This window comes from Myotis daubentonii, chromosome 20 (assembly GCF_963259705.1).
Source record: "Myotis daubentonii chromosome 20, mMyoDau2.1, whole genome shotgun sequence".
Taxonomy (NCBI): Eukaryota; Metazoa; Chordata; class Mammalia; order Chiroptera; family Vespertilionidae; genus Myotis; species Myotis daubentonii.
Window position 1 is genome coordinate 15,193,292 of NC_081859.1, and position 27,104 is coordinate 15,220,395.

At 38.5% G+C, this 27,104-nt stretch overlaps 1 protein-coding gene across 10 annotated transcripts in view; it reads left to right on the forward strand.

Annotated features, from left to right (window-relative positions):
- Positions 1-27,104, forward strand: part of CDC42BPA (CDC42 binding protein kinase alpha) — a 199,160-nt gene that overhangs the window by 146,177 nt on the left and 25,879 nt on the right. For 4 of the 10 annotated variants that reach the window (XR_009450251.1, XM_059677595.1, XM_059677601.1 and 1 more), the window contains 9 exons: positions 2,229-2,320; positions 4,724-4,800; positions 5,800-5,847; positions 9,913-9,951; positions 18,913-18,996; positions 22,398-22,503; positions 24,221-24,357; positions 24,998-25,137; positions 26,489-26,570. Coding sequence is in view for 9 of the 10 variants with exons in the window: in XM_059677595.1 (XP_059533578.1) it covers positions 2,229-2,320; positions 4,724-4,800; positions 5,800-5,847; positions 9,913-9,951; positions 18,913-18,996; positions 22,398-22,503; positions 24,221-24,357; positions 24,998-25,137; positions 26,489-26,570 (805 nt within the window). In the remaining variant the exon portion in view is untranslated. The remainder of the gene's footprint in view (positions 1-2,228; positions 2,321-4,723; positions 4,801-5,799; positions 5,848-9,912; positions 9,952-18,912; positions 18,997-22,397; positions 22,504-24,220; positions 24,358-24,997; positions 25,138-26,488; positions 26,571-27,104) is intronic. The other 6 variants (XM_059677598.1, XM_059677602.1, XM_059677603.1 and 3 more) reach the window with 3 other exon arrangements.

Consider the following 27,104-nt stretch of genomic DNA (forward strand, 5'->3'; position numbering starts at 1 on the left):
AGAAAAGGGCCTGGGGGAGCCTGTTGCACAGTGTGCGGGAGAGGCGTGTCCTCCCCCCTCCTGGCCCTGCCTCCAGCTGAGGAAAGTGCATCTCTACCCAACCCAGGAGAGCGGGCAGGCTCACCCCCACCCCCACCCCCCCCACCCCCCCCAATGCTGTAGGACACGGATTCCATCGTGGTGGATTGGAAACAAAGAACTGATAGAACTTGCCTCATGACTCCGGAAGGTGAAGAACAGAACTTCTTTACCCCCATCAGTAGCAGACTGGGGCCCCGTTAGTGTGGACAGTGGGGCTGCAAAGAGAACCCATGTGCAGATGTCCAGCTGGCTACCAGTAGGGCTGATTGCACAGATCGCTGTAACCCCCCAACTCTCCACACCACACACTTCCATCAAGAGGAAGAGTTCGGCATCTGGATTACATGTTGAATGCGGAAAGTGGGGTGGTACATAGTAGGAGCTTATTAGAGTTAGCTCTCTTTGCTATTAAAGAGAGAACATTAAAATCCATGAAAAGATCAGAACATATGTAAATAGCCTTGTGCCAAGTCCTGCTAAAAGTTAAAAAACAACAACACACACACGAAAGTCCAAAAGTGGGTCCAGGTCACTGGCTGCTTCAAGGAGAAGAGAGCCAGGGAGGAAACCTACTGGTTGGCCCGAGCCTAGATCTAGGCTCAGAGACAAGGAAGTCAAGAGCCCTCGCAGCAGGGACTGGAATGAGAGACACATTGCAGGGTCCTCCACTTCCTTCCTTAGTGCCAGCTGTGGGAGGAAGGACACGCCAGCCAGTGCTCTGTACCCTGGCTTCCCCTCCCAGGATCACTACGCCATTTCCTCAACAGACATTCTCTTTAATTCCCTGGAGTAAACTGTAAAGAAACCACTTTTTAAGTGAAGAGAATCCAAAAATATTCTTGGAAACCTTCAATATGTGGTCAGGGAGCTCTGACAGGAAATATACAATGAACCCAGCAATCACCGATGGATGGGAGCACATTGCAGCACCAGCGTGTGCCACCTACAGACTGCACCCACTGGAAACAGTGTCACCCTGCCCCTTGGGAAGGTGCCGAGAGGATGGGAAAATCGAGCTGAACCTCAGGATTGTGCCTCCAGAATGTTGCCAAGGAGGACGAACGCCTGAAAACACAGATTAGGACCAAAGAAACAGCTCCCAAAGCTCAGAAAAAGCCCAGCAAAGAGTAGGAAACATCCAGTAGCATCGTGGCAATGTGGGCCCGTGTGGGAAGCTCTTACCTCCCTGGGAGATAATAGACAAGCCAGCCTCCAGGCTGAGGAAAGCGGGGGGAGGTGGCTGAGTTGGGCCAGCAGGACTGCATCCAAGAGACACACAGCCATTCTCAGGTGGAATTTATACTGGGCCCTCGTAAAGATTCAAGCAGTTAAAGAAAACCACTGAGTGTCATTCTGTGTTGTAATCTGGAACAACTGAGTTTCTTCTTATGCCGGGGACATAGTAGTTTGTTCATAAACCAGGGATATGAGTCAGGCTGAAAATTATAAATATATATATGCTCTTTTCATGGTTCTCTATAAAAATTTATGACAAGGTGAGTTCTATTAAATTTATGACAAGGTGCCCTAACCAGTTTGGCTCAGTGGATAGAGCGTCGGCCTGCCGACTCAGGGGTCCCAGGTTCGATTCCGGTCAAGGGCATGTACCTTGGTTGCGGGCACATACCCAGTGTGGAGTGTGCAGGAGGCAGCTGATCGATGTTTCTCTCTCATCAATGTTTCTGACTCTCTATCCCTCTCCCTTCCTCTCTGTAAAAAAATCAATAAAATATATTTTTAAAAAAATAAAAAATAAATTTATGACAAGGTGAGTTCTATTAAATTCTAACAGAATTCAAAAATTAACTTTTTCTTTTATGACATTTTAAAGTTTAATATTTAACTCAGGTCAGTAACTTTTTCTAGAAAAGGCCGGAGGGTAAATATTTTGGGATCATATAGTCTCTGTCTACTGTTTATGGCCAGGGATGCCATAAACAGTGTATAACCAAGGGAGTCCAGCTGTGTTCCCGTAAAGCCTTACTTACGCAAGAGTAGATGACAGCTGGATTTGCTTCCTGGTGGTTTGCATTTCCCTAATGTAGCATGACTGACAGCAGTCAAACCAAGTGAGTCCAACCAAGTAAATGACGGCTCACTAACCAACAATGAAAATAATGACATTTTCCCTTTTTCCTCTTTTTAAGTAAACTAAAAGATTCAGAGAAGAAGAACTTGGAACTGCTATCAGAAATCGAACAGCTGATCAAGGACACCGAAGAGCTTAGATCTGAAAAGGGTATGGGAATGTTTTTGTATCAATCAGGACTTAATATTCTGCTATGAATGTATTTTTATTACACAAGGACCAGCTTATTGTGTAGGTGGAAGAATTGTTCACCCTAGCAGTCTGGCATCCCTGTATGGCTATTGGGATCCATTTATAGGTGTGTGTGTGTGTGTGTGTGTGTGTGTGTGTGTGTGTGTGAGAGAGAGAGAGAGAGAGAGAGAGAGAGAGAGAGTGTGTGTGAGTGAGATACACACATATTTGGTAGTTTGGTGTCTGAGTCTTTTTGTTTTACTTAATATACATTGTTTAGAGATTTGATTTTAATAGAACTCACCTTGTCATAAATTTAACTATTTTTTCAGTGCCTACTTCACGAATAATATTTTTGTGATTGGAAAAAGGTATCTTATACTTTCTATTCTTCTCCCTGGGTAGTTGAAGAAAGAATGTATGAAATAACTAAAGTTTAATCTAATCCAGTATTAAAAGAGCAATTCAAAGATAAAAATTATTTTGGCATTTCAGTGTCTTCTTCCATATTTGACTCTTAAATTGCTTGCCCTGAGGAATTTCCCAGGATTTATTCCCATTTTCTTAAAACAGTAATTACTTAAGCATTTTTTCCGTTACTGTGAAAAGCAACACAGTGTTTGGTAGCTATATTACATGAACTTCTTAAACTTTCTTTCCATAATATGGGCATTCAGAAGGTAAAAATTTAATAAAAAGAAATTCAGAATGTTTTTAATGACAGGGTCTCTTCTATGCAATAACGAGAAATTCGTTTTCCTGACAAAGTCCGTATTCCTGACCTAATCCCAACCCGGTTAGTGGGCTCTGTGTTATGTCGTGTGCTTCCCTGCACTTTGCAGCCCCGTGACACACACTGATGTCAAATAGTTGGGTCTCTGCATCTGCTTAGAATTGTGGAAGAACAAGGTAATCACATTAAAGGAGTTAGCGTGGAAAGGCCATTAAAAGTAGTAGATGTGCAATAAATGTGGGTTGATAGGATTCGCTAGTGGACAAGAAAGGAAGGAACCCAGAAAAAGTGAATTAGGAACTCAGATTTGGAAGGCATCCTGCTGAAATGAGAGTCAAGCAGGGCTGTATTCTTTAGAGAGGAAAGGAAAGAGAAGGCAGGACGCGGGGGACTGGTGGCCCTGAGACAGTTTATATAGACAAAGACCAGTGAGAGGGTGACTTACTGTGACACACAGATGACGTGGACTCATCGTTTTTAGAACAGACCCAAACTTGCGAAAGAAAAAGCTCAGCTTATCACATTGCTCTATTTTGAAAACATGTGAACCTATCACTTTTTATTTCGATTTTGAACATTGTAGAATAAGAAAATTTTACTGTATATTGTAACATAATGTACTATACTACTTAAACAATATAATGTAATATTTACATAATGAGGGCAAGGTTCTTTTTTTCTGCTTAATTTATTATTATATTCCCAGTGTCTAGGTGAACAGCACATAATAGGCTTTCAATAAATATTTATTGACAATGAATTTCTGAACATACTGCCTTATCTGGGAACTATAGTATATTATTACAGAGTACAGTGGGGCCTTGACTTAGGAGTTTAATTCGTTCCGAGACCGAGCTCGTTAAGGAGCTCGTTAACTCAAATTACTCTGTCAACTCAATGCAAAAAATCGCCGAGAGACAGCTGGTATCTCAAAAAACTCGTTAGTCGGGACACTCGTAAGTCAAGGCCCCACTGTAATCTGAAAAGCACACAAATTAATTAATGTCAATTCTTGAGAATATGGAAATAAAAATATGTACTTAATTTTTTTTCTCCTTAGTATTTATAAATTTATGTATATTTTAAAGCTTATTTTGGAAATTATGCATTTAAAGTTAATGCCATAGCCAAGAGATTTCATTCATTCTGTCAACAAAACAATACCTGCAGTCAGATTGACAAAAGTTTATTCCATAACTGAACACATTGGTTTCATCACTGCATTGTTTTCTTATAAAAGATTATTTGTTAGTGCATACTATATGTTTGCTAAGAATATTTCAAAACCGAAACCTTGTTTGGTGATAAATTATCTTAGAAAAATCAGACATAATCAGGGCTCTATATTGAAAAATCTCTCAAATCTATCAAAAAATTTAATGTGTTTTTATAATGTACTATATGGGAAAAGAAAGATATTTAAGAACTAAGTCAAGAAACAAGTGTTTCATGGAGAATGATATAATTTAAATGTTAACTGATATTCCAAGAACAGTTAGTGTAATTTGGTTTTTTAAATATGTCGGGTTAATATATGTAGCTTTAAAGTACCGTAGTTTGCGAACAGCTTTTAATAGGTTCAGGCAGGAAAGGCTATCCATGAAAACTAGTTTATTCTAGCTTTAAGGAGAGTTGCCGCTGTCTTCTAGGTGTAGAGCGCCGAGACTCACAGCGCTCTTTCTTGGCATTTTTGAATACGCCTACCGATGCTCTGGATCAATTTGACGTAAGTATGAAGCTTTTCAGATATTCTTTGGGTCAATTTAAAAATCACTTTGTGATTCAAAATTTACTTGTAATAAACTAGTATTGCATCCCACAGAAGAGGACCTAGACTCTTAGATATTTTAAAGCATTCTTACGGAAACTGCAATCACTTTTATATTTAAGATAACATGAAAGAAAGGTCTACATAGGAGGAGAGTCCTAAGATTGAAAAGCAGTTTCATCTCTTCCCCTGAGAAGCAGTAAGTGCAGAACACATCTTGACTTTTGAAGTCATGTTGACTCTTCTCTTTTTGCTCAAGTATAGAGCTATAGTAAAAAGCAGTTGAAAATGTCCAAGTTCACAGTAGGACAGTGCTGGTTCCAGTTCCAAATTAATGCAGTTTTTAAAGAAAAAGTATGACATAGAGTGTATTAGGCAGATTCCATATTAACGAAACAGTGATTATATGGCTCTTTATCATTCTTTGGTACTTAATTTTTGCTTTAAAACTTTTTATAAAGTATATTTTAGCCTCAGAAAATTCAAGTTGGTGATTATATCTTTATTCAATGAGTAATCCTACATCTCTGTGCAAGTCACCATTCTAGGTGCCCGAGACAGTGAGCAGATAGAGTCCTACCCACCTCAGGGTTATATTCTGGTGGAAACTATTAGAAGCAGTGATTGTTTCTTTCTTTTAGTCGCCACCTTGGAACATGCTTACACGGAATTTGATTATCGCCTGGCCCAGCGCTTCATTTTATTACATTTTGGGCACAGTAGATGAACTGTATTTCATTTCTTTGGGAAAGGGATAAAGAATCACTCTTTAAAAAGTAATTAATGAATTTCTAAGTTTCTTGGGAAACAATGACAGTGACTGCTTTTTTCATTTATTTATTTGAATTAATGTCATTTGCCTTTCAATTGTTTTACAAATTTTTGATTTATTATTTGCTCTTACTAAATTGCTTCATCCATATTTTCTATTTTTTTATTGCTGTATTCGTTAAATAGGATTCCTTTTCTTCTTCCTCATCTTCACTGATTGATTTTTTGGATGACGTAAGTCTGATTTTCAAACCAATGAATCCTTCAGTAAAAGAGATCAGTGAATTGATATGAAGAATTTGTCTAATGTAGTTAGTTTTAGAAATATTACACTGGATACTTTATTTGTGGGTCATAATTTGTTTCTTTTTTATCTTAAATGTAATGAAGAGTTTATCATTATTAAACATAATTAAAATGTACTTTGAAAAATTCTTTGGCCATCAAAGAATCTGTATGTTTTCATTCTTTGCAACAGTTCTGAAAACTGGAATGCTTATTTAATTGTTGTCGCAATATGTAGAAAACGATATATATAAATAACTGCTCATTTTTATTTTTCATGATGATTTCTATTTCACATTCTCCATCTCTTTTCAGCACTTTATTTAATTTCCCTATTACTTAAAGGTAAACCTCTGGTGGTATAATCAGAAAAAGTGGCAAGTTTTATTAAATCTTTCTGTAGGTTTATAGTAGCATAGTAATTGAGTACAAATCCATTTTTAATGCTGACAGAATTTCTCTTCTTATGTAGAAAGGGATTTTAGTTCAGTAGGTTCTATATGCACTATAAATTGACCTCATCATTTTCTCTCCTAAATTCTATACATTTAATAATTTATCCTTCATTCTCTTTACAGAAATACCTGACATATATATTCTCTTTATTCAACATTAAAAGGCATAGTAATCCTTGTCATAAAGCATTTTATTATTCTGTTAAACATTCAGTCTTTCCAGAAACTAGGGAATAAAACTGGTTCAAATTCAAATGTTGTACATAGAGCTGTTTTATCAACCAGGGGAAATTCTTTCAATGTTTTATTTTTGCATTTTGTTAAATATAATTACTGTATTCAGAAGAATATTTCCACTAAAGGAAACCCTTGATCTAGATTTTTTAACTTATTTTTAAAGTGATTTTTTTATATCTTTGAAATATTTATATCAAAGTATGCACCTTTGCACTCTAAATGGAAACTACCTGGTATTTTATTATTCTTAAGACAGATAATTATTCTAATTAATTCTACAGTATCAGAAAAAGAGAACTATTTTGATGTACAATAGTATTTCATGTTATAACCTGGTATACATTTTATTAGACGAAAATATTCAATATTTCCATACAGATATCATATATATATATATATATATATATATATATATAAAAGGTGGCCTGACTGACCGACCGGCCGGTACATATGACGCGCACTAGCAAGTTAAAAATAAATGTCGACTTGCTCATGTGCGATACGTATAAAGCTCTTGCTGGCACCAATCGCACACGTTTTAATTTTATAATACTATGTTACATATACTATTTTGACATGTACTTTTTTGCAGTAACGTAATTACTGCATGAATCTTCTAATTAATTCCTTTTAATGTGCACGAATTCGTGCACTGGGCCACTAGTTCATCTTAAAAGACTTGGAAGTTTGAATAAATTATTTAATTTGTTCTTTCTACTAGGAAATCATTTTCATTTTTCTTTCTGACAAATTTCTCTACATCCCCTTGGCCCCACAAAAATCTTTGCATGTAAAACATAGGAGTCATGTTTTGGCAAATAGGGCAGCCCTTCTCAGCAGACGAGCCTGCAGCAATGCACACCTAACTGCACCTCACCAGCCCCCATCTTGTCTCTGCTATCAATGCCGCCTCCACCGCCACCGCCCAGCTGTAGTCAGTTTCCTGCTTCCCTGTTCCCTCCAGGACGGCCCTTCTTATTCCTCACCCACTGTTGCTCAGCATAAACTCCGTTCAGACGTACAGCCAGCTTTTAAAGCAGTGCAGAGGAACTATCACAGAGAAAAGGGAGTGATTCGCAAAGCTGCTGAACTTTAAGTTCATGGTTCAGGCTCCAGCTCTGAGAAGGCGTGAGTTTCCCTTCACTTGCTCCCTACGCGCTCTTCTCCCAGTTTACTGGCTGAGCGCATAAGTGGACCCAGAGTCTGCCTCTGCTGCTTTTTCTAGGTGTATGCTTTGGAGTAGGTTATCTAGCCTTTCTTTGCTCATTGGTTGTTTGAGAATGTTTTTTAAAATGTATGTAATGCCCTCAGTACTATTGGTTATTATTTCCTTATTCTTAATAGGCTCCTTTCCCCGCCCTTCCTGTGTTCTCTTTAGCTTCTTTTCTTGTTCATCAATTCAGTTTCTCTTCACCCCTCAGCCTTCTAGTCTCAGCCAATATGAGCCTCTAAGTCTTCCTTCAGAATTTTCGAATCACGTTACCATGGGAAAGGGATTTTTACCTGTCAGGGCAAAGGCCATCAGTAAGCTCCTATTTTACAAAATACTGTGTATTTTTAATTTGTATTTTATGGCACGAACCTCTTGTTCCTCTTTATAGTTTATAACTATGACCAGCCTTTCCAGAATTATCATTCAGTCCGTCCTCAGAGTCGTAGGAGAGTGGTGTTTGGAATAATGGTATTCAGTCTTTGGCGTGCTTGGGTTCAGCATCCAAGATATTTAGTATAACATTCAATTCTGTAGATTCCTTTCTCTTAGGCATTTGAATTTTTAAGGAATAAAACAGATCTTGATTGTTCTTTATGCCCAAACCGATTGAGTTGTTGTGTGTGATGCTAATAGTATGTGACTGCCCTCTGGAGAGGTTTCTTATCCTTGCAGTTTTCTCTAAAATCTTCTATAACTCCTGTCGACTCAGCTTATAAAGTCCTTCCTCTGGACCCCATAAAACCTTGAACATCCCTCCTACGGTTCCCATACAGACTTTGTACGCATCTCTATTATCGCCTTTCTCACTCTGTGATGGTTTGATGTCTCCGCCAGTCGGTGGCCTGCCCTGCCTTTTTCTGTTAAGTACCTGAGCACATTCAAACCCTCAACATGGTAGGTTGAAGTGAAGATAGTAAATTGCCTGAGTAGAGGTGGTACATGTTTGTGAAGCTCAATATTTCATTTTCAAAAACTTGATAAGTGCCCTAACCGGTTTGGCTCAGTGGATAGAGCGTCGGCCTGCGGACTGAAGGGTCCCAGGTTCGATTCCGGTCAAGGGCATGTACCTTGGTTGCGGGCACATCCCCAGTGGGGAGTGTGCAGGAGGCAGCTGATCGATGTTTCTCTCTCATTGATGTTCTAACTCTATCCCTCTCCCTTCCTCTCTGTAAAAAAAAATCAGTAAAATATATTTTTAAAAAAACAAAAAAACTTGGTAAGTGAATTGAGAGACTTGGAAGCATGGCCAGTGGTTGTCTACCATTTCTGAGAAGTGGGACTGAGAAAGCTTGAACCCTAGCTCCACCACATACCAGTTTTGTGGCAAATTCATCTCTTTCCTTTGTATTTAAAATGGGGGTCATATTACCTACTTTAAATTCTGTGCGAATTAAAAGAGTTCATATAGGTAAAGTACTTGGTAAAATATCTCTGTATATGATACACATGGTTAACATTCGCTGTTCCCATTATTACGGAAGAGAGGGGTGAGATTAGATATTAGCGCTGGGGTTTCGTTGTTTAATGTTTGCTTTGGGAGGGAGGACGAGACAGGTTCGTCCAGGAATAATAATGGAGGGTAAAGCCAGGTTTGAATCTGGCACTTTAGACTTAAGACCGACTGGACTACTAGACAAAACCCTGCGGGAGCCGGCAGGCCTCTGACTGGCTTGCTGCTAGCTCTTCGGGACAGTGAGTGCCTCCTTCCAGTGTCCTGGAGGAAGAAATAGCAGCTCCCGTCTGCCGACCTGCCAGCATCACTGACAGATGCCATTGATAACCTTGGAAACACGTTGACATGCTTATTACCTGCTGGTTCTTACTGTTCTTCCCAGACAGGAGGTTGGCCTCCCTGGGTGAAGGGTTATTTCATGGTCACTGTTTGTGTAAGGTCCAGTGAAAACTTACTGTCACTCTCAGACCTTGTCCGAGCGGCCATTTCTTTACTGTTCTGTCCTCCAGTTTTTCCTGGAAAGTACATTCCTTTCAACCTAACAAAAGTGTCTTTATATGTATGTTTATATACTGTGCGTGTTGAGACAGCGGCCGTTGTTGGGAGTCACGTGTGTAATATGTGTAACGTGTAGTCTTCTCCTTTCTTTGTTGAAGCGCTCTCCGTCCTGTACTCCAGCTAGCAAAGGCAGACGTGTAAGAGCTCCCGCGCGCGGCGTGCATCGGTGCCCTCCCCTCCCCCTGCCTGTGGCTGCCCAGCGCTTAGCTCTGTGATGCACTTACACTGGCTGCATGCTCTGTGCTGCTGCTCCCGCTGTTGTTCCTGCTTTTCTGTATTTTTCTTTCTTTTGGCTTTGGCCGCAAAGCTTTAGGAATGTTCGTATAAATTTCTGTAACCAAACTACTAAAATTATTAGGTACCTTTTTTTTATTGTTGGAAAAAATGGTTATAAAAGTCAACATGTAGCTTAACTTTCTTTTATTTAAAAAAAATTTTTTTACTGATTTCAGAGAGGAAGGGAGAGGAAGAGAGAGATAGAAGCATCAGTGATGACAGGGAATCATTGATTGGCTGCCTCCTGCACACCCCCCACTGGGGATTGAGCCCACAACCTGGGCATGTGCCCCTGACTGGAATCGAACCTGGGACCCTTCAGTCTGCAGGCTGACGCTCTATGCACTAAGCCAAACCGGCCAGGGCTCTTTTATGTTTTTTTACAACATAGTTTGTAAATTCTCCAGAGTAGATATTCAAATCAGTATATTGAAAATAACTTGGGAAGTTTTCATAAAGAGAAACAAGTACATTATTTGTAACGAGTAAGATTACACTTACTAGTTATAACCTTCAGTAATTTATTATTTTAGAATGATAAAATATTATATGTACAGTTGTCCAAATGGTATAATTCGTATCTCTATAATACTGTTTTTATCATAAGCTTAATAGAAATAATTATATCAGTAAAAGTTTGAGATTATAAACTGTTTCTGAATAAATAAATAAAAATAGATTACCTGCCACTTTGTTTCCAAAATACTTCTAGCTAAAGGATAAAGAAAATTGATAAAAATTTGATTTTTTCTAACTTAGAATTTTATATTTACCAATATGAAACAACATGTTAGATCTATGTCAGATCCATATCAGACTTTTACTTTAAAACCAGTTTTCTTGTAAGAATGGTTTGCTTTTTGTATTTGTTCAAATCTGTAATTAATTTTGGAGTAGAAAAGGCCCATTGGTACATAGTCAAGATGAGTAGTTTTAGTTGTTCTTACTATTTATAAGACCATACTGCATAATTTGAGGAATTCTTGCTTAGTGGGTTACCTAAAAATCAGATCTGATCTGGGGTGGGGACGACTTTCCATTTCTCTGCACTACTCTAAATATACGTATTGTGGGTTATTTATTAGAGAACTCCTTACAGATTCAGGAAACATTATGGACTTTTTACATTACATTGTTATGCATTGTGGACAATATTGCTGATACTCAGTTTTTCTGCTTTTTTTTTCAAACATAAAGCAGTAAGTAAAAACACATTGGAGTATAGAAAATGTTTCTAATGCCAAGTAATCAGAATAACTACTTAAAGTATTTTTAATTAGAAAAGAGAATTCGTTGACCAAAAAAAATAGAAAAAAACACATTTACATAAAGATATATCTTATTTATTTTTCTCAATAGATTACAGTTTAGAGATATTGACTGAATTGCTTATACTATTCAGTTAAACTATGTTTTCAAGATCTTTCTTTGGATAATATAAAAATATACTGTTCAATTAACATTAATGTTTTTTATTGCTTTCTTGAATTACAAGATCTCTGCTTTTGATTATATCATATTTATTAGCTTTTCCTGCATTATTAATTCAAGTCATTGCTTATATTTAATGCTCACATTAGTTTGTTTACATAAATATTTTTAATAACAAATAATTTTTAACTTCCATGGTTTAACTATATTAATGATTATATTTGTTTTGAAGGTAAAAATAACTAATATGCTATTAATTGCTTTGCTGCCATATTATATCTGAATCATTGCCAATTAATTATTAAAATTAAATTTAGGCTATCTGTAAATCCTGACATATAGTCATTTAGTATGTTATGAAAGTTTAGTATAATTCCTTGCTTTTTATTGGATAGAATCAGCCATTAATTAGAAATGTACTATAGGGTGTCCCAAAATTCATGCAAGATTTGGGACACCCTATAGTAAACATTTAATTATAGATAAAATTATTAACTTGAAAATCAGTCTGTTGGTGATAATTTACACTTTGATAAAAAATGTAAGTAGTATTGTATTCTTCTTATTCTTACTGTTAAACCTCTTGTGAGATATTACTTATAATGATAGCTATCTAGAAAGGAAATGAAATGTTATTTCTTAATCTGATTAGCTATTAGTTTCCAATAGCATCCTTTAAAAAGAAATTTCTTTTAAACTTTGATATTCAAAACATTTTTTGTCATGAATATATTCATATTTACCAAACTTTGGTTCTTATCTTTATAAGAAACATGCTTTTGGAAAATAAAGTGGTAGTTTTTCAACTTCACCTATATATTAATATTTTTTTTAGTCAGGCTATCATTGTACATGGCATAGTTTAACTTTTTAATTAATGCTATATTGTATTATTGCAATGTTTTTATTTGTTTTGAATTTTTTTATATATAAAAGTAACTTAATTATGTTTAATCTCTGGAATTTATTTTTACTTTAAGAGCATACTGCTCAATAAAGCTAATATGGTAATTTCTATTATTCTATTTTAGTGATTTTCAACCTTTTTCATCTCATGGCACAAGTGAACTAATTACTAATATAAATGTATTACATTTTCTGCCAATCTAACAGAAAAAATAGGTTTAATTTTGGTTTATTCAAATTGGTCAACTATTATTATTTGGCTGTTGTCATTTTTTTTTTAATCTGGCAATCTAAGGGAAAAGAGGTCAGTGCCCATGACTAAAGAGTCGGGGATCAGATGTTTTGAAAGGTCTCGCGGCACACCAGGTGAAAATCGCTGCTCTATTTTATTACAATGTGGTATTGGTTATTTTTTTCAAATCTAAATGTTTTCTCACTTCTGAGTAACCAGTTTTTACCTTATACAGCTAAGAAATTCATTTAAAAATATATTCTCATTTTTACTGTTTTATTTTCATTGATGAGTAAAAATTTGTTAGGAGAAAAAGACTTTCATAAATGACAATAATCCTTCAGAGGGGCCAAGCGATGTGTGCTAACAGCCTCAGGAGTTAGTGGAGAGCCACTAACGTGTGTAACTACGGATTACACTCTGTTGGTGTATTTCCCTTTGCCCAGGATCACACTGTCATAATGTCACATGTCATAAGGCCATGAAACATGCTGCCTTCACAACCAGCCATGGGCAGGGTGACAGCTGATTCTAGGAGGTGATTTCTGTGAAGTAAACCTCCCTTTAGAGCACCTGCCATAAAGGTCTGCGGCATTCGTTCTGACCTCAGCAGAAGAATGTCCGTGAAACCTGCGCTCCCTGCTCCCCGTGTGCTCAGCGGGCTCCGAGCGCAGGCCTCCTTCATGTGTCAGCCAGGGTTCCTGGGAGCAGCAAGCTCTCGCCTTTCTCATTTTTGAAGTTTTTAAAGTAATTGGGCCCAGAGGCACAGAGCCACTGCGTTAGCTATTCAGTCCTGTTAACAGCATTTCCTTCGCACAGGAACACATCTGGTTTTTATGTCTTTCAGTCAAGCCAGGGGCGCTAAACTCTTTTGTGTGGCTGGTCAGAAACTTAAATTTTCTTAAGATGGCCCAAGCTTTTGCACATAACAAATCTCTTACTTGCGTACTTCCTTAAAACTTTGAGATAGTTATGTAAGTCTGTTTTAAGTTCTTACTAGTGTAAAATGTATCCGCACTAGTTTGCTTATCAATTCCATTTAATTTAACCTCCTTCTCCCATGGACTCTTACTTATCTTACAATTTATACAATCTTATAGAAACTAGAAAGAAGAAATTTTTAGAAAGTAAAAGCCATTTGTTTTTGCCTTATTCCCAAATTAGGATCATATTTCAGATGAATAATTTAACTGATGACCTTCTCCATGACTATTCCTGAGTAAATGAGCCCCACTTTGTTCTTTCTTTTATTCTCATTCCTGGTCGAGTTCATTGTCAGGAAGGAGATAAGATCGCTCAACCTGCCTGCCCATGGCGAGGCATTTGGAGTCGAAGGGATTCAGGCTGGCGCTCCCACTGCGGGAGGCAATGGCTGTCCCACTGCGGGAGACAGTGCGTGGTGTGGAGTTGGCCACACTACACACAACAGCTGGTGGGCTGCACTCAGGACCTCCCGTCTTGAAAGAGGTCCCTAGCTGCTGTCGTGAATAGCTGCTGCTCCATGCCCGCAGCTGTCCTCCCGGGACCCTTCCTCCTCCCCCGTCTCCCAACTCTAATGATGGTGTAAGGCCTGGGTGGTGGCCATGTTCACCAGCCCACCAAAGTCTTGCCTGTGGCCTGCCCATGCCCACACCATGGGAGGCCCTAGGTGGGCACCAGCAGAGGGCTGCTGCCGTGTTTGCCAGCTGCTAGTCAGCCCCTAAAGTAGTAACCATGATAATAAGAAAGAAAAAGAAACATTGTAAGTACATATTTAAAATGCCTATGCTGATGGTCTTTTCATTGTAGCTGCTGATGGTTCTTGCTGTACAAGTGACTTAAGAAAAACTTCTTAACCTTCTTTCCAAATTACCTCCATTCCTTTCATTTAAAAAACCCAGCCCGAGTAATTTTGAAAATTGCCAAACTGAATATATCATTAATCATTGTGCTTAGTAAGATCTCTCATGCTAAATTTTAACCCAAAGCATTTTCAGTTTCTAAAACTACTTAGTTGAAAGTGTGCAGCTGAATATAAATGCTGGTATTTCTACTGCTGCAAATAAAAAGCAATAAGCACAAAGCTAATAGGTCAGTTTCTTTTGCTTTCAACTAATGCCTGGCAGGGGACCAGATTCCACTCGTACCTAGGACACAGTTCTCTCTCGTCTGCATTTATTTCACATGCATGATTTATTTTGTAACATACAACAGTGTCATGTGGAATATAAGTAAAGAACATACAGTAGAGATCAGTGATCAGCAGTGGGAATTAGAGCATTTTGTTAATATTGTTATCTTAGCCTTGGTTTTCATTAAAGCTCGTGGTGACGCTTTGTATAATGACACATCCCTATTGCGAATATTCACACTGAAGTTCGTTACCCTCCTTCTCAAGAAGGTTATGACCGTGCCTTCAGGAACGCTACGAGCTGCACATTGTTGAACGTGATTCTTGGGTTTTTGTTTTTCCTGACTTGCTTTCCTAGGCTGATCCCGTTGAGAGCACACCTGTGCGGAATCCGAACGTCAGGACTGACACCCAGTCAAGGTCCACATTTCCTTCCACCACTGGTGAAACTGAGCCAGTTCAGGTGCCTCGTCGGAGCAGTGTTGCTCCCAGCTTGTCACTTGTGTCAGAAAAGAGGGAGTTGCAAAAGCAAGTGAAATCGGGCTCTCTTCTTTCAGTCAGACACACTGTGTAATAAGTCACGTTGGAGATCATGACATTTGACTGGACATGCAGGCTGAAGTAGAAAATTGTCCCCCAGAAGTCAGCTTGAAGTAGCCAGAAAATTTGTTTAATCACGAAGATAGCCTTTATTTGAGAGAAGAACAGTGTACAGCAGAATTATGTACGTTTGGAATTGTCATCTACAAACTGCAGCTCCTGGCAGGGTCAGGTGCCATCCTGCCTCTTTATCCGTCTAACACGGCGGGACTTCATGAGCAGAGCCTGGCATGAGAATTGCCCCTGCTGGCAGCTGCACAGTTTATCCAGCTGCTGGGTTAGTAACGGGCATGCAGGTGACCCTGCCTTTTCCTAGTGCAGAAACCCTTGTGTTTGCACTTCATGTCAATCGCTGGTGTTAAACAGCCAATTGGCCAATTTTCTCAAGATCGTTTTTCTCAACAAGTCAGGGGGGGTGGGGGGTGCCTCCATTAACGCCACCCGGCTCCGCTCAGCACCCTGGTGCTGGCGAGCTCCCCTGCCTCCTGCTCTGTCTCCGGAGTGTGAGGACCCAGGAGCAGGCTGGCTGAGGTCAGGCGTGGGTTGTACTCAGGTTCTGACTAGGTTTTTGTCCAGCCCTGGGATAGCCTGTCTCAGGCTGGGTGGTGAGACCCTCTGCTTGCTTATTTTTAAAATATTTTTAACTTTATACATTTTTATTTTAATGTTGAAATATTTCTATCACATAAAGAATAATAATAAACACTCATGTAACCACCATCCACAGATTTAACAGATGTGATCATTTTGTCATATTTTTTTCAAATTTGTATTCAAAGAAAGAAAATAGATAACTGAGTTGAAACACCCTTCCCTCTTCCATCCCCCATCTCTCCTCCCAGACATGTCTAAATACCCTGACATTGAGTTGCATCCTCTCTTCCTTGGTGTCACATGTAATTTTTTTCATGCTTTTGAGGTTTACTCATACAGATACACGTCCATTTAGTTCAGACATTATAATTACTGCATAATATTTTACTGTATGAATACACCGCAACTATTCTCCTGTTGTTGGATATGTAGGTTGTTTCCAATTTTTTGTTACTACAAGCAGAGCTGAACTGAACCTCCTAATAGCGATCTGTGCAGTTTGTTTAGCATATGAGCCTGCAAGTGGAATTGCTGGGTTGTGTGCTACATGCATTTTCAACCTGAACTAGGTCTTGCCAAGTGGTCCGACCTGTTTCCACTCCCACCAGCAGGGTGTGTGCTCCCCTTTTCCCACACCCTCGCCAAGCCTTGGTGCTATGAGGCATTAACCCTTTGTATGCCGTACGTGTCTGTAGACCCTGTGGAGATGGTTTCCATTTGGGACGTGTGGCAGTTAACTGGTTAACTTTTGCCAATTCATTGTATATGGAGTGGCATTTTTGTTTTAATTTGCATTTTCTGATTTCAAGGGTTATTGAGCATCTTTTTATATAGTTTATTGGTCATTGGTGATTTGCCTGTTCATGTCTTTTGTCCATTGTTCTGTTGAATTATTTTTCTGTTATTTTGTAAGTATTCTGTATATATTCTGGATATTAATCTTTAGCTGGCTATATACATTGCAGATATTTTCTACTAGTCTGTGGCTTATTTTTAAATGTTATTTGTGGTATTTTTTTGTCTTGCAACAATTTTTATTTTAAAATAGCCATATTTATCAATCTTTTTCTTTATGAATTCTGCTTTTTGTCTTTTTAAAACATGTCTTCCCTTCGCAGCAATTATAAAAAGTTTTCTCCATATTTTCTTCTAAAAGCTAAAAAAAAAATTCTTAAAATGTTTAGGACTTTAATCAAACTGAAATTTATTATTGCATATTATAGGCAATGAAGTTCTAATCTATTTTTCCCATATGAACAACCAACTGTCCTATATTTCCCCCATTGACTTTTAAAACTGTCTCTGCTTTACATGAATGGGTCTGGTTGAGGGTTCTTTATTCTCTTCCATTGCTCGTTTTGTCTTTTTCTGCACCAGCAGTTCATTGTCTTAATTACTATAGCCCTGAAATAGTTCCTGAGACCTGGCATGGGATCCCACTCCACTCCCACCTCTTAGTCTTCTTCCTTTACTTGGTGACTCTTTAGTGTTACATGTGACATTTAGGATCAGTTGGTCAGATGCCAGGTGGGGCTTTTAATTGAACTTGAATTGCAGATTTATCTGAGGAGAATTGCCATGTTCGTGATATTGGGTCTTTCCATCTATGAACATGGTATACATATTTAGATACTCTTTTATTTTCTTCAGTAAATTATATTTCATGGGTATCCATATTGCCTGCTAGGTTTCTTGCTAGGAACCTTCAAGCCTTTGTTGCTCTCGTGAATGGGATCTTTTCTAAAATATGTTTTATTAATTAGGCATTGCTGGTCTTTATGAATTCTGTTGTTCTTGTATCCAGCACCCTCGCTTCACTCCTTTAATTCTAAAAACTTCTCTTGGACTTTTTATGTAAATTCTAATGACAATTTTATTTCGTATGAATTATTTTTATTAACTTTTATAAAGGTCTTCAGTGATCTTTTTCATATTTATCTTTTTAAATGTTAAATTATAAATTGGATTAAGAACTTTTTCAAGTTATTTAAATGTAAGTTAGAGTTAAATTCACAATGAAGTAGAAAACTCTGAGAAACTTAACTGAATTCCATTTTAAGGCTTTCATATATTTAAAATATTCTGATTTTGGAGGTTGTATACTAATAAAAGCCAACGAGAGCCCATCCATTTTTCTCTTAATATTTTAGAATGTTCTATACCTTTATATAAAGCTAGCTTTTCCCTCTCGTTTGCTTGCTTAGCATCCTAATAGGAAGTCATTTGTCACGTCTTTTTTTACACTTTGCTAATCAAGTGATATCTCTTTTTTTTCCCCACAGTAACATCCAGTAAAATCACTGTTTCCTTTTATTCAGGGAAATATCTTACAACAAGTCCCCATAAAATAAAGAGATGACTTGTAACTAAATTTATGTGTAAATCTTGGATCCCAATAGTAATAATCTAACTACCTTCTTTGGAAAGTAATTTCTGCACAGAAATTCCACTAATCATTCAATCTCTCTCCCTCTCTCTCTCTCTAATATATTAAAAATCCACAGAATTGTATTTCGTATATGTAATATGCATTCCGTATATAGAAGTCAAGGAGTTAAAAGAATCTTCTAAGTATTTTGATCATAAATTTTGCTAAAAACTCTTTCAGATGCTTTTTAGAATTAATGTGGCATTTTTAGGTGAACGTGAAAATGAATATCCTCATTTTTATGTCGGCTACATGCTGTGCCATTTTTTGTGTTCTTTGGTGGATTCTCTTTTCCAAATTCTTTATATTTCCAAACTGAAATAATTTTACTAATATTTCACTTGTAGATATTGCAGACAGAAATTTAAATTATCAACATTATGAGAATTTTAGCTTCATTGAGATCTATTTTGCCTTATTGATGTTTTCCTTGGCTGTATTTACTTTTATTTATTTCTAGTAATGCTAGAAATGGATGGAGTTTCTTTTAACATTTATTTCCTTTTTGCCCCTGGATTCAGACTGTAGACAGTTCTCCACTTCCTGTTCACACACCAACCCTAAAGAAAAAGGCATGCCCTGGTTCAACTGGCTTTCCATCTAAGGTACAGTCTAGTTATAGCTTGTTGTGTTCGGGGGGGGGGGGGGGGGGCAAATGGGTTTCTTCTGCTTTTTTATATTTCCTGTGATTTTTTTTTTCTGCTTTTGGTTTCCTTAAAATTACAAACAAGAAAGCTTTGAAAGAAAATAAATTCTGTATGAATGGAAATAATCACCATTGAGAAAGGTAAAAGGAGTGTCCAAAGTTTGTGTTGTTGTTCTTACATCTTTTTCTTTTTTAATATATTTTTATTGATTTCAGAGAGGAAGGGAGAGGGAGAGAGAGAGAGAAACATCAATGATGAGAGCGAATCATTGATCGGCTGTCTCCTGCACGCCCCCTGCTGGGGATCGAGCCCACAGTTGGGCATGTGCCCTTGACCAGAATCAAACCTGGGACCCTTCATCTGCAGGCAGACACTCTGTCCACTGAGCCAAACCGGCTAGGGCTTCCATTTTCTTAAATTCCGTGTTCTGAAGTCTGTTAGAGCAAGGAGGAATGCTTGGAGGATATAGTGTAAGGCTGGTATGAAGGTGAGGTCACTTTTGGAAGAATCTAAGGTTGAGGTTAATAAAGCACACAAAAAAAGAAAGAAAGATTTAGTTAAAAATGCAGGTGAATTTTCATCTTTTCATTCTATTTAATGTGACTGTGACTGAAGTGTTGTATATGGTAGAACATGCAGATTTAATTGCTTATCTCAAGCTCCTACAAAGAAATTCTAGAAATTGGAAAACTGAAAGGATTAAAAAATGGCAGCACTAGCAGATTTACTCTTGACGGTTCCTTAAAGAGCAAAAACTTACGAGTAAAAATTAGAATTTAGGAGAAACGCTGAGCAAAATTTTATATGATGCTAACAAATTAGGTTCTTATATTTTATTCACAGGCACGGATGCCCTAGTCTTGACCTAACCATGTCTTCTGTGGTCCTGGGTCTTTTTAGGATCATATTCTACCTGTTTTTATACAATGAGACTTTGAGAGAGGGCAGAGTCAGACAGAAACCTATCTATTGTCTCTGAGTTTTAGTTTCTTCATCTGTCTGAGGAAATAATACCTTTCTTTCTGGCACTGTGTCCCTCACATCAGATGATGCGTGTGAGGCACTGGCATGGTGTCTGCACCTGGGTCGGTGCTTGGTCCGCATCAGCCAGCACAGGAGGTAGCGTATAGTAACCTGTCTTGTTCAGAACGGATCACATCCCAGTTCCTCTTTGGAATGACCAGGGTCCTGAGGAACTTCTGGAATAGAATGGTTTGATTGCTCTAAATTTGGGAGTCTCACCTCATTCCAAGTCCCCAATGCTCTGATAGTCAGTTCATTCTACATAAAATGATTTCTTGGTTTTTATTTTTTAAATAAGTTTCTATTGATTTTAGAGATAGGAAGGGAAAGGGAAAAAGAGATAGAAACATCACTGATGAAAGAGAATCATTGATTGGCTGCCTCCTGCCCACCCCTACTGGGAATCGAGCCCACAACCTGGGCATGTGCCCTGGCCAGGAGTTGAACCAGTGACTTTTTGGTTCCTTAGATGACGCTCAACCAACTGAGCCACTACAGCCAGGGAATGATTTCTTGGTGTTTTTTTTTTAAAGAATTTCTTCTGTGGTATGTAAATTCCATACCACAGTTGAGAAAAGTAAAATATATTTTTAACTTAAATTTTAAAGCTTTGAATATTCTCTTTAGTTTTTTTATGAGAAGTTAGTCTCAGCTGAAGTAAATACTACTTCATAACCGTTTTTTCATCAGTATTCACATATTATTGGAATATGGAATAAAGTTCTTACTAGTTTACCTGAATCACACTTACAAAAGAGAAGTAATGAGAAAAGGGAGACACGAAGGAATTAAGTAATTTGCTTCTGAGTTCACATAATGAGTGAAGGAAGGGCAGTCATAATGCATTCATTGCTGAAACATGCTGAGACTTAGGAGAGGGAAGAAGGGTTAGTCAGGAGAGGGAAGAAGGGTTAGTCAGGAGAGGGAAGGAGGGTTAGTTAGGAGAGGGAAGGAGGGTTAGTCAGGAGAGGGAAGGAGGGTTAGTCAGGAGAGGGAAGGAGGGTTCTGGAGAACTAAGTTCTTCCATTGATTTACCATCACATGGCTCAAGACAAGACAGGGAGAATTTTAACTTCTGGGTTTTCAGTAAGAAATTTTAGGCTGCCATCTGTCTTTAGAATAATATGTATGTATTTTCGCCTGGGCAAGTGTAATACTGCCTGCTCCCATGGGAGGAAACAGATTTTTTAAGCATATGATTTGTTCTTGGTCCCAGAAAAATCAAATACATGATGTATAGTAAGGCTAGAATTTTTGATTACTCTTTGTTCTTCCTAAGGAGGTCTGAATGCATGTTAAATTTCTTTATTTCTATAGGTATAAACATGCAAGATTCCACTTAACCCTGCTAAAGAATAATTTGAAGAATTGATAAAAATCCTGAAATCAAAATTTTAATTATAAAATTTTAGTTATAAAAGCTAGTTTATAACTTTTCAAGTGTCAGTTCAAGAGCAATTGATTATCATAACTTATTTTAGCATAATCCAGCTCAGTATTGCCTAATAAAATATTTAAAGAGCATAGATTATAGAACATATGGTGAGAAAGGAAAATAATTCATTTTACTCCTATATAGAAACTTTCCAGTAGCTGGTGTGGGGCCCAGAGATTCATCATATGAAAATTCTTTAAATAACCAATGTGTGTGTTTTTGTTGTTGTTGTTGTTGTTTTTTCTTATGATACTGACATATTTATTTCCTGTCATTTTTTAAATATCTTTTTCATTTATTACTAATAAAAACTATCCACATACACACCGTGTATTCTTAAAGAGAAATGTTTTTAAAGGTCAGCCATGAAACATCTATTTATAATTTAAGAAAACAACACACAATTTATATACAAATCCAATAGATGTTTTAAATCATAATACAGAAGATTTTATATTCTCATAAAATATTTTCTGTGTTTGATGCAGTAAAACAGTTAAATTTAAACCTATATTTAAAAAACACATTCAGTCATTTAATTAGATATCTATATATATAAAAGCCCAGCAACTAGAACAGTGGAACCATCGGAATGACCCGTGGCTATGAAGCACTGTGGTAGCCAACTGGCCTGCTCCGGGCCCCGATTGCCCCCCCCACCCCTGCCCAGTCCCTTATTGGCCCCCAACACCCTGATCAGGTGTGGGACTGGCCATCCAACCTCTGGCAGCCCCTCTCCCTGCCAGCCCGGCCTCATGGGCCCCCATTGGGGCGGGTCAGCCAGACCCCACCTGGGCATCAATTCATGCACCGGGCCTCTAGTTATGTAATATGTCACTTTGATGTTACATTTTTGGACTAGTAAACACTATGTGTATGTTTTTATCCATTTGCTTTGCAGCGCAAGACTCATCAGTTTTTTGTCAAATCTTTTACTGCTCCCACCAAGTGTCACCAGTGCACCTCTTTGATGGTGGGACTGATCCGACAGGGCTGCTCCTGTGAAGGTAAGAATAAAATGGTAAGGAATGTGACTTCAGAGCCCTAACAGTTACCACCTAAACTGTAATCAGGTAACTTTATTCTTTTCATAAGGTTTGTAAATGTTTGTTTTACTTAATCATTTGCTTTTCTTTGCATAACGGGAGTAGAGACAATAAAATGAGCACCTTGCGAAAGTCTGTTGAATATTAGAGAAACTAGACGGATAGTCCCCAGAAACATTTTTCAGGGGAGATATTTAAATGTCTTATTCATCTTTATTTTATTATTCAAATGATATTGTGGTTTCGAAAAACCATTAATATATGTGGCAAAAGACATGAAAGTTATCTTTGAATCTGTTCATTTAATTTTAACCTTGTTTAATTGATCAGATAAATTGTTATTAGAAAGTAGACAATGCAGTATCTTTTTAGAAATATTAAATGTCTGCCACTATGCCTCAAAGGTATTTTATTTCTAGTATTACTAGCAGAGGTTTTCCCTACCATTCACTGATTCATCCGTCACTGTTTATGGAATGGCCACTCTGTGCTTCTGGGCACTGGGCATGCAATGGTGGAGGAGGCGGAGGGGGTGCATGGTGTGGAACACAGAGCCTGCCCTCACGGAGCCCACAATCTGAGAGATGAGAGAGCAGAGGTGGTTTGAGAAGAAAACAGTGTATTTATTTGGGCATCACTTTATTTTTCCTATGACTTCGGAAATGAAAATGATCTAAATTATAATGGGATGTAGTATTTGTGTATATTTTAGAAATACGCTTTTTTACAGTCACGAGACTTGCAACTATACCAATACCTCATATATAATTTACCACTCGCTATGAAAAAGATAAGGAAATTGTTACTGATTCAAATTCTGACATAGTTTCTGTTTCTTGCCATTAGGGTTGGGAGGGACCTTGAAGGAAGGTTTTCAGTCTCCAGCAGTTGCGCATAAAGGACCCTTATAGAGTGCCCTGGTAGTGGACCCTTGTAGTGGACCCTGGTAGTGGACCCTGGTAGAGGCCCTGGTAGAGGACCCTGGTAGTGGACCCTGGTAGAGGGCCCTGGTAGAGAGTTCTGGTAGTGGACCCTGGTAGAGGACCCTGGTAGTGGACCCTGGTAGAGGGCCCTGGTAGAGGGCCCTGGTGGAGGCCCTAGAAGAGGACCCTGGTAGAGGGCCCTGGTAGTGGACCCTGGTAGAGGACCCTGGTAGAGGACCCTGGTAGTGGACCCTGGTAGAGAGTTCTGGTAGTGGACCCTGGTAGAGGACCCTGGTAGAGGGCCCTGGTAGTGGACTCTTGTAGAGGGCCCTGGTAGAGAGCTCTGGTTGAGGACCCTGGTAGTGGGCCTGGAGTGAATACTTTGGATAAGGGGGAAATTAGTAGCGTCCACGCAGTGCATTCTGTTTGGTTAGTTCTCCCAACCAAAGTGGCAAATCTCAATTGCATTATCTTAATTAGTTTGTTAGATGCATGAGTTTAGAGCCAAAGAAAATGGTCAGTTTGGAAAGTGGAGATTTGAGAGTTTTGAGTGAATGGAATGATGGATAATGACTGACATTGAAATTCTTTTTGTTATGGAAATAAATCAGCCCCCCAAATGACAAAATAGTTTTTGAAAAATAAGTTCAGAGAGAAGCATTCATTTACCTTGCTTGTATTGAATTCTTGGTGGATTTTCTTTTTGTAAAATGAATTTTTATTGAACTTTGTTTCTTTTTTTGTCCTTCCAAAAGTGTGTGGATTCTCGTGTCATATAACTTGCGTAAACAAAGCTCCCACCGCGTGTCCAGTTCCTCCTGAACAGACAAAAGGTCCCCTGGGTATAGATCCTCAGAAAGGAATAGGAACAGCATATGAAGGCCATGTCAGGGTAAGTGTCATTCAGTTGGGTTTAGATTAAGGTTCATTAATGGATTAAAATGCAGTCCAGTCACCTTACAAACACAGTCCTTAACAGAAAATTAAATGAATAAAATTTATCTAATAATTTTATTTCACCCAAGTAATGATTTGAAAACAAACACCTTGTCTTTGCTTGGAAATCAATTATAAAATGTCTCAAAATGTTCCGCTCGGTCTTTATCTTGTCATGGACAAATGTTGGAATCGCCATAAAAAGGGTCTTCAGCTCTTGGCCTTGTGGAGAGGTGGCTTATGCTTATGACGTATGAGATAGTGTCAAGGCATAATCTTACTTGTAATCTTGAATGACATCTGCAGTGTAAGCTGCATTCCATCTCACTACCAAATCTGACTTTTCTGCTATTTAGAAAGAAATCCATGAATGTTCAGTTAATTACTAGTGAACGTTAAAATGGTGCCATTTAACAATGTTCAGAATATAAAGTCCTCCGGTGACTGAAGGGTGTCCTCTCACAGTTTGTGAACGATGTGTGTGTTCCACCTGCTCCTTTACCGGCCGGAGTTTCAGGCTTCGCGGTGCATGTGTAACTGCATGGGCTCTGGGTGCCGTTCCGGTGTGAGTTGTTTTCTTTGTGTGTTTGCCTCAGATCCCTAAGCCAGCTGGTGTGAAGAAAGGATGGCAAAGAGCATTGGCTGTAGTTTGTGACTTCAAACTCTTCCTGTACGATGTTGCCGAGGGAAAGGCATCGCAGCCCAGCGTTGTCGTCAGTCAAGTGATTGACATGAGGTAAGCGTTCAGAGGGGAAAATATTGGCATCTTTGCAACATGGGGATCAAAAATGTGTGATTTTTCTTCTAATTATGTTACCATGTTTTTATTTAAATCTCATGTTAATTTTCTAATTTACTAACATTGCTATCCTATTTAATAAAAGCCTAATATGCAAATTATCCCTTCGACCGGGAGTTTGACCAGGGGGCAGGGCTGGCTGGCCAACTGCCCATGGCCCCTCCCCCGGCCAGCAAGACCCCATCCATGCACAAATTTGTGCACCAGGCCTGTAGTAGTACAATAATTAAAAATAGGAAGTAAGGTGTAGTTATAGGACAGGTTTAGGGGGGATTGGGGGTCAGAGAAAATAAGCTAATGTTTGCATCCAAAGGACCAGTTTAAAGGTTGCTGAGGTATTGGCAGCCTACTGCGAAGTGTTCATATCATCACCTAAAGGCTTAGAATATAACTTCCATGTAGGAAAGGAAATAAAAATCTCAAAGTCATATAGGCTCTTGGAATATGTAACGCATTGTTAAACATTTACATAACACATCGTGACTGTTCCCGGCCTCACTTTTCAGGTCTCATCCTCCCCCTTCAATGCCCTCCTTTCCTCTTAGAGCTCTAGCCCTTCTCCTGGGGTCCCCTCACTAACTCTCACAGCTCCCACCACCGCAGCGTTGCCGACTCCCACACCCCTATCTCCAGTCCAGGTCTTCCTCCAGCACTCAGAGCTGGGCTCTCCAACTCTGGCTCACACTAGCATCCCATACCAGCATCTCTAACATATCCCATATCTTTCCCATAAATATGGAATAGGAAGGAATAAACTCAAGACATATTAGCAAGGAAAATCTGGCAGTGTCTGCTAAGGGCCTAAATATAGAAAGAGGGAGATAGATGAAAGATAACACTAAGGTGTCAGGTCTCTAAAACCAAGACGGTGATGGTACCAATAACCAAATTCAGGAATAAATTATTGTGGAGCAAATCTGTTTTAGGTGTTGATGGAACAGTAAAATGACAGATGAGCTGTGTTGAGGGCACTTGAGGTGTATCATGGGAGGCAAGAGGGTTCAGGTTCATTTTCGAATCCCAGTACCTTGTTCCTACTGGCTTGGCACTTTGGGTGAGCCGGGAGTTATTCCTCGCTCTTGCGTAATGTGCCACTGTAACGCTACTGATCAGTTATTATGGCACTATCAGTTGAAATGGAGGGAAAATAAAATTTTTATAAAGAACTCAACTTGGATGTTTTGTGTGATTCAGTTTGAGTGTTGTTTCATGTGTATTATTTGGATATACACCCAAGACCACACACATACCCACACACACTGATTTTTAACATTTCACTTTCCTTCAGGGATGAAGAATTTTCTGTGAGTTCAGTCTTGGCTTCTGATGTTATTCATGCAAGTCGAAAAGATATACCCTGTATATTTAGAGTAAGTATGTGTGTTATAGTTTGATGGCTAAATTATTTGTTTTTAATGAGTGTATGTTTTGGCTCTCCAGTACTTGAGTGAATAGATAGATAGTGCTAAGTAAATATTTATATTTGAGAGACCTGAGGAAAGCATTACTGTATAGCTTCTAAGTTAGGTTTCCTCTTGGATAATATTTTTGCGTCACAATTGAATTTTCAAATAAATACTGTCACACAGAAAATTAAGTGTGAGTTACCCAATTTTTTTTTAAAAATGGAAGTTTTTTCTTTTTAACCTCATTTTTAAAGTTAACATGTTTTCCAGTTTTACTGCTTTGCAACAACCACTCCAGAAGTTTGTGGCTTCAAGTAGCAGTGGTTTGTTTTCAGCATCTTCTGTGGGTCAGCTCTCCAGTTGTTTTGCTGTTCCCGGGGCCCCTCATGTGGCCGCATTCAGCTCATTTGGGGCTGGAAGCTTCCAAATGGCCTCCTCTTCACATCCGGGAGCTGGTGCTGGCTGTGGGCCGGGTGGTCAGTTCCCTCTGTGAACTCT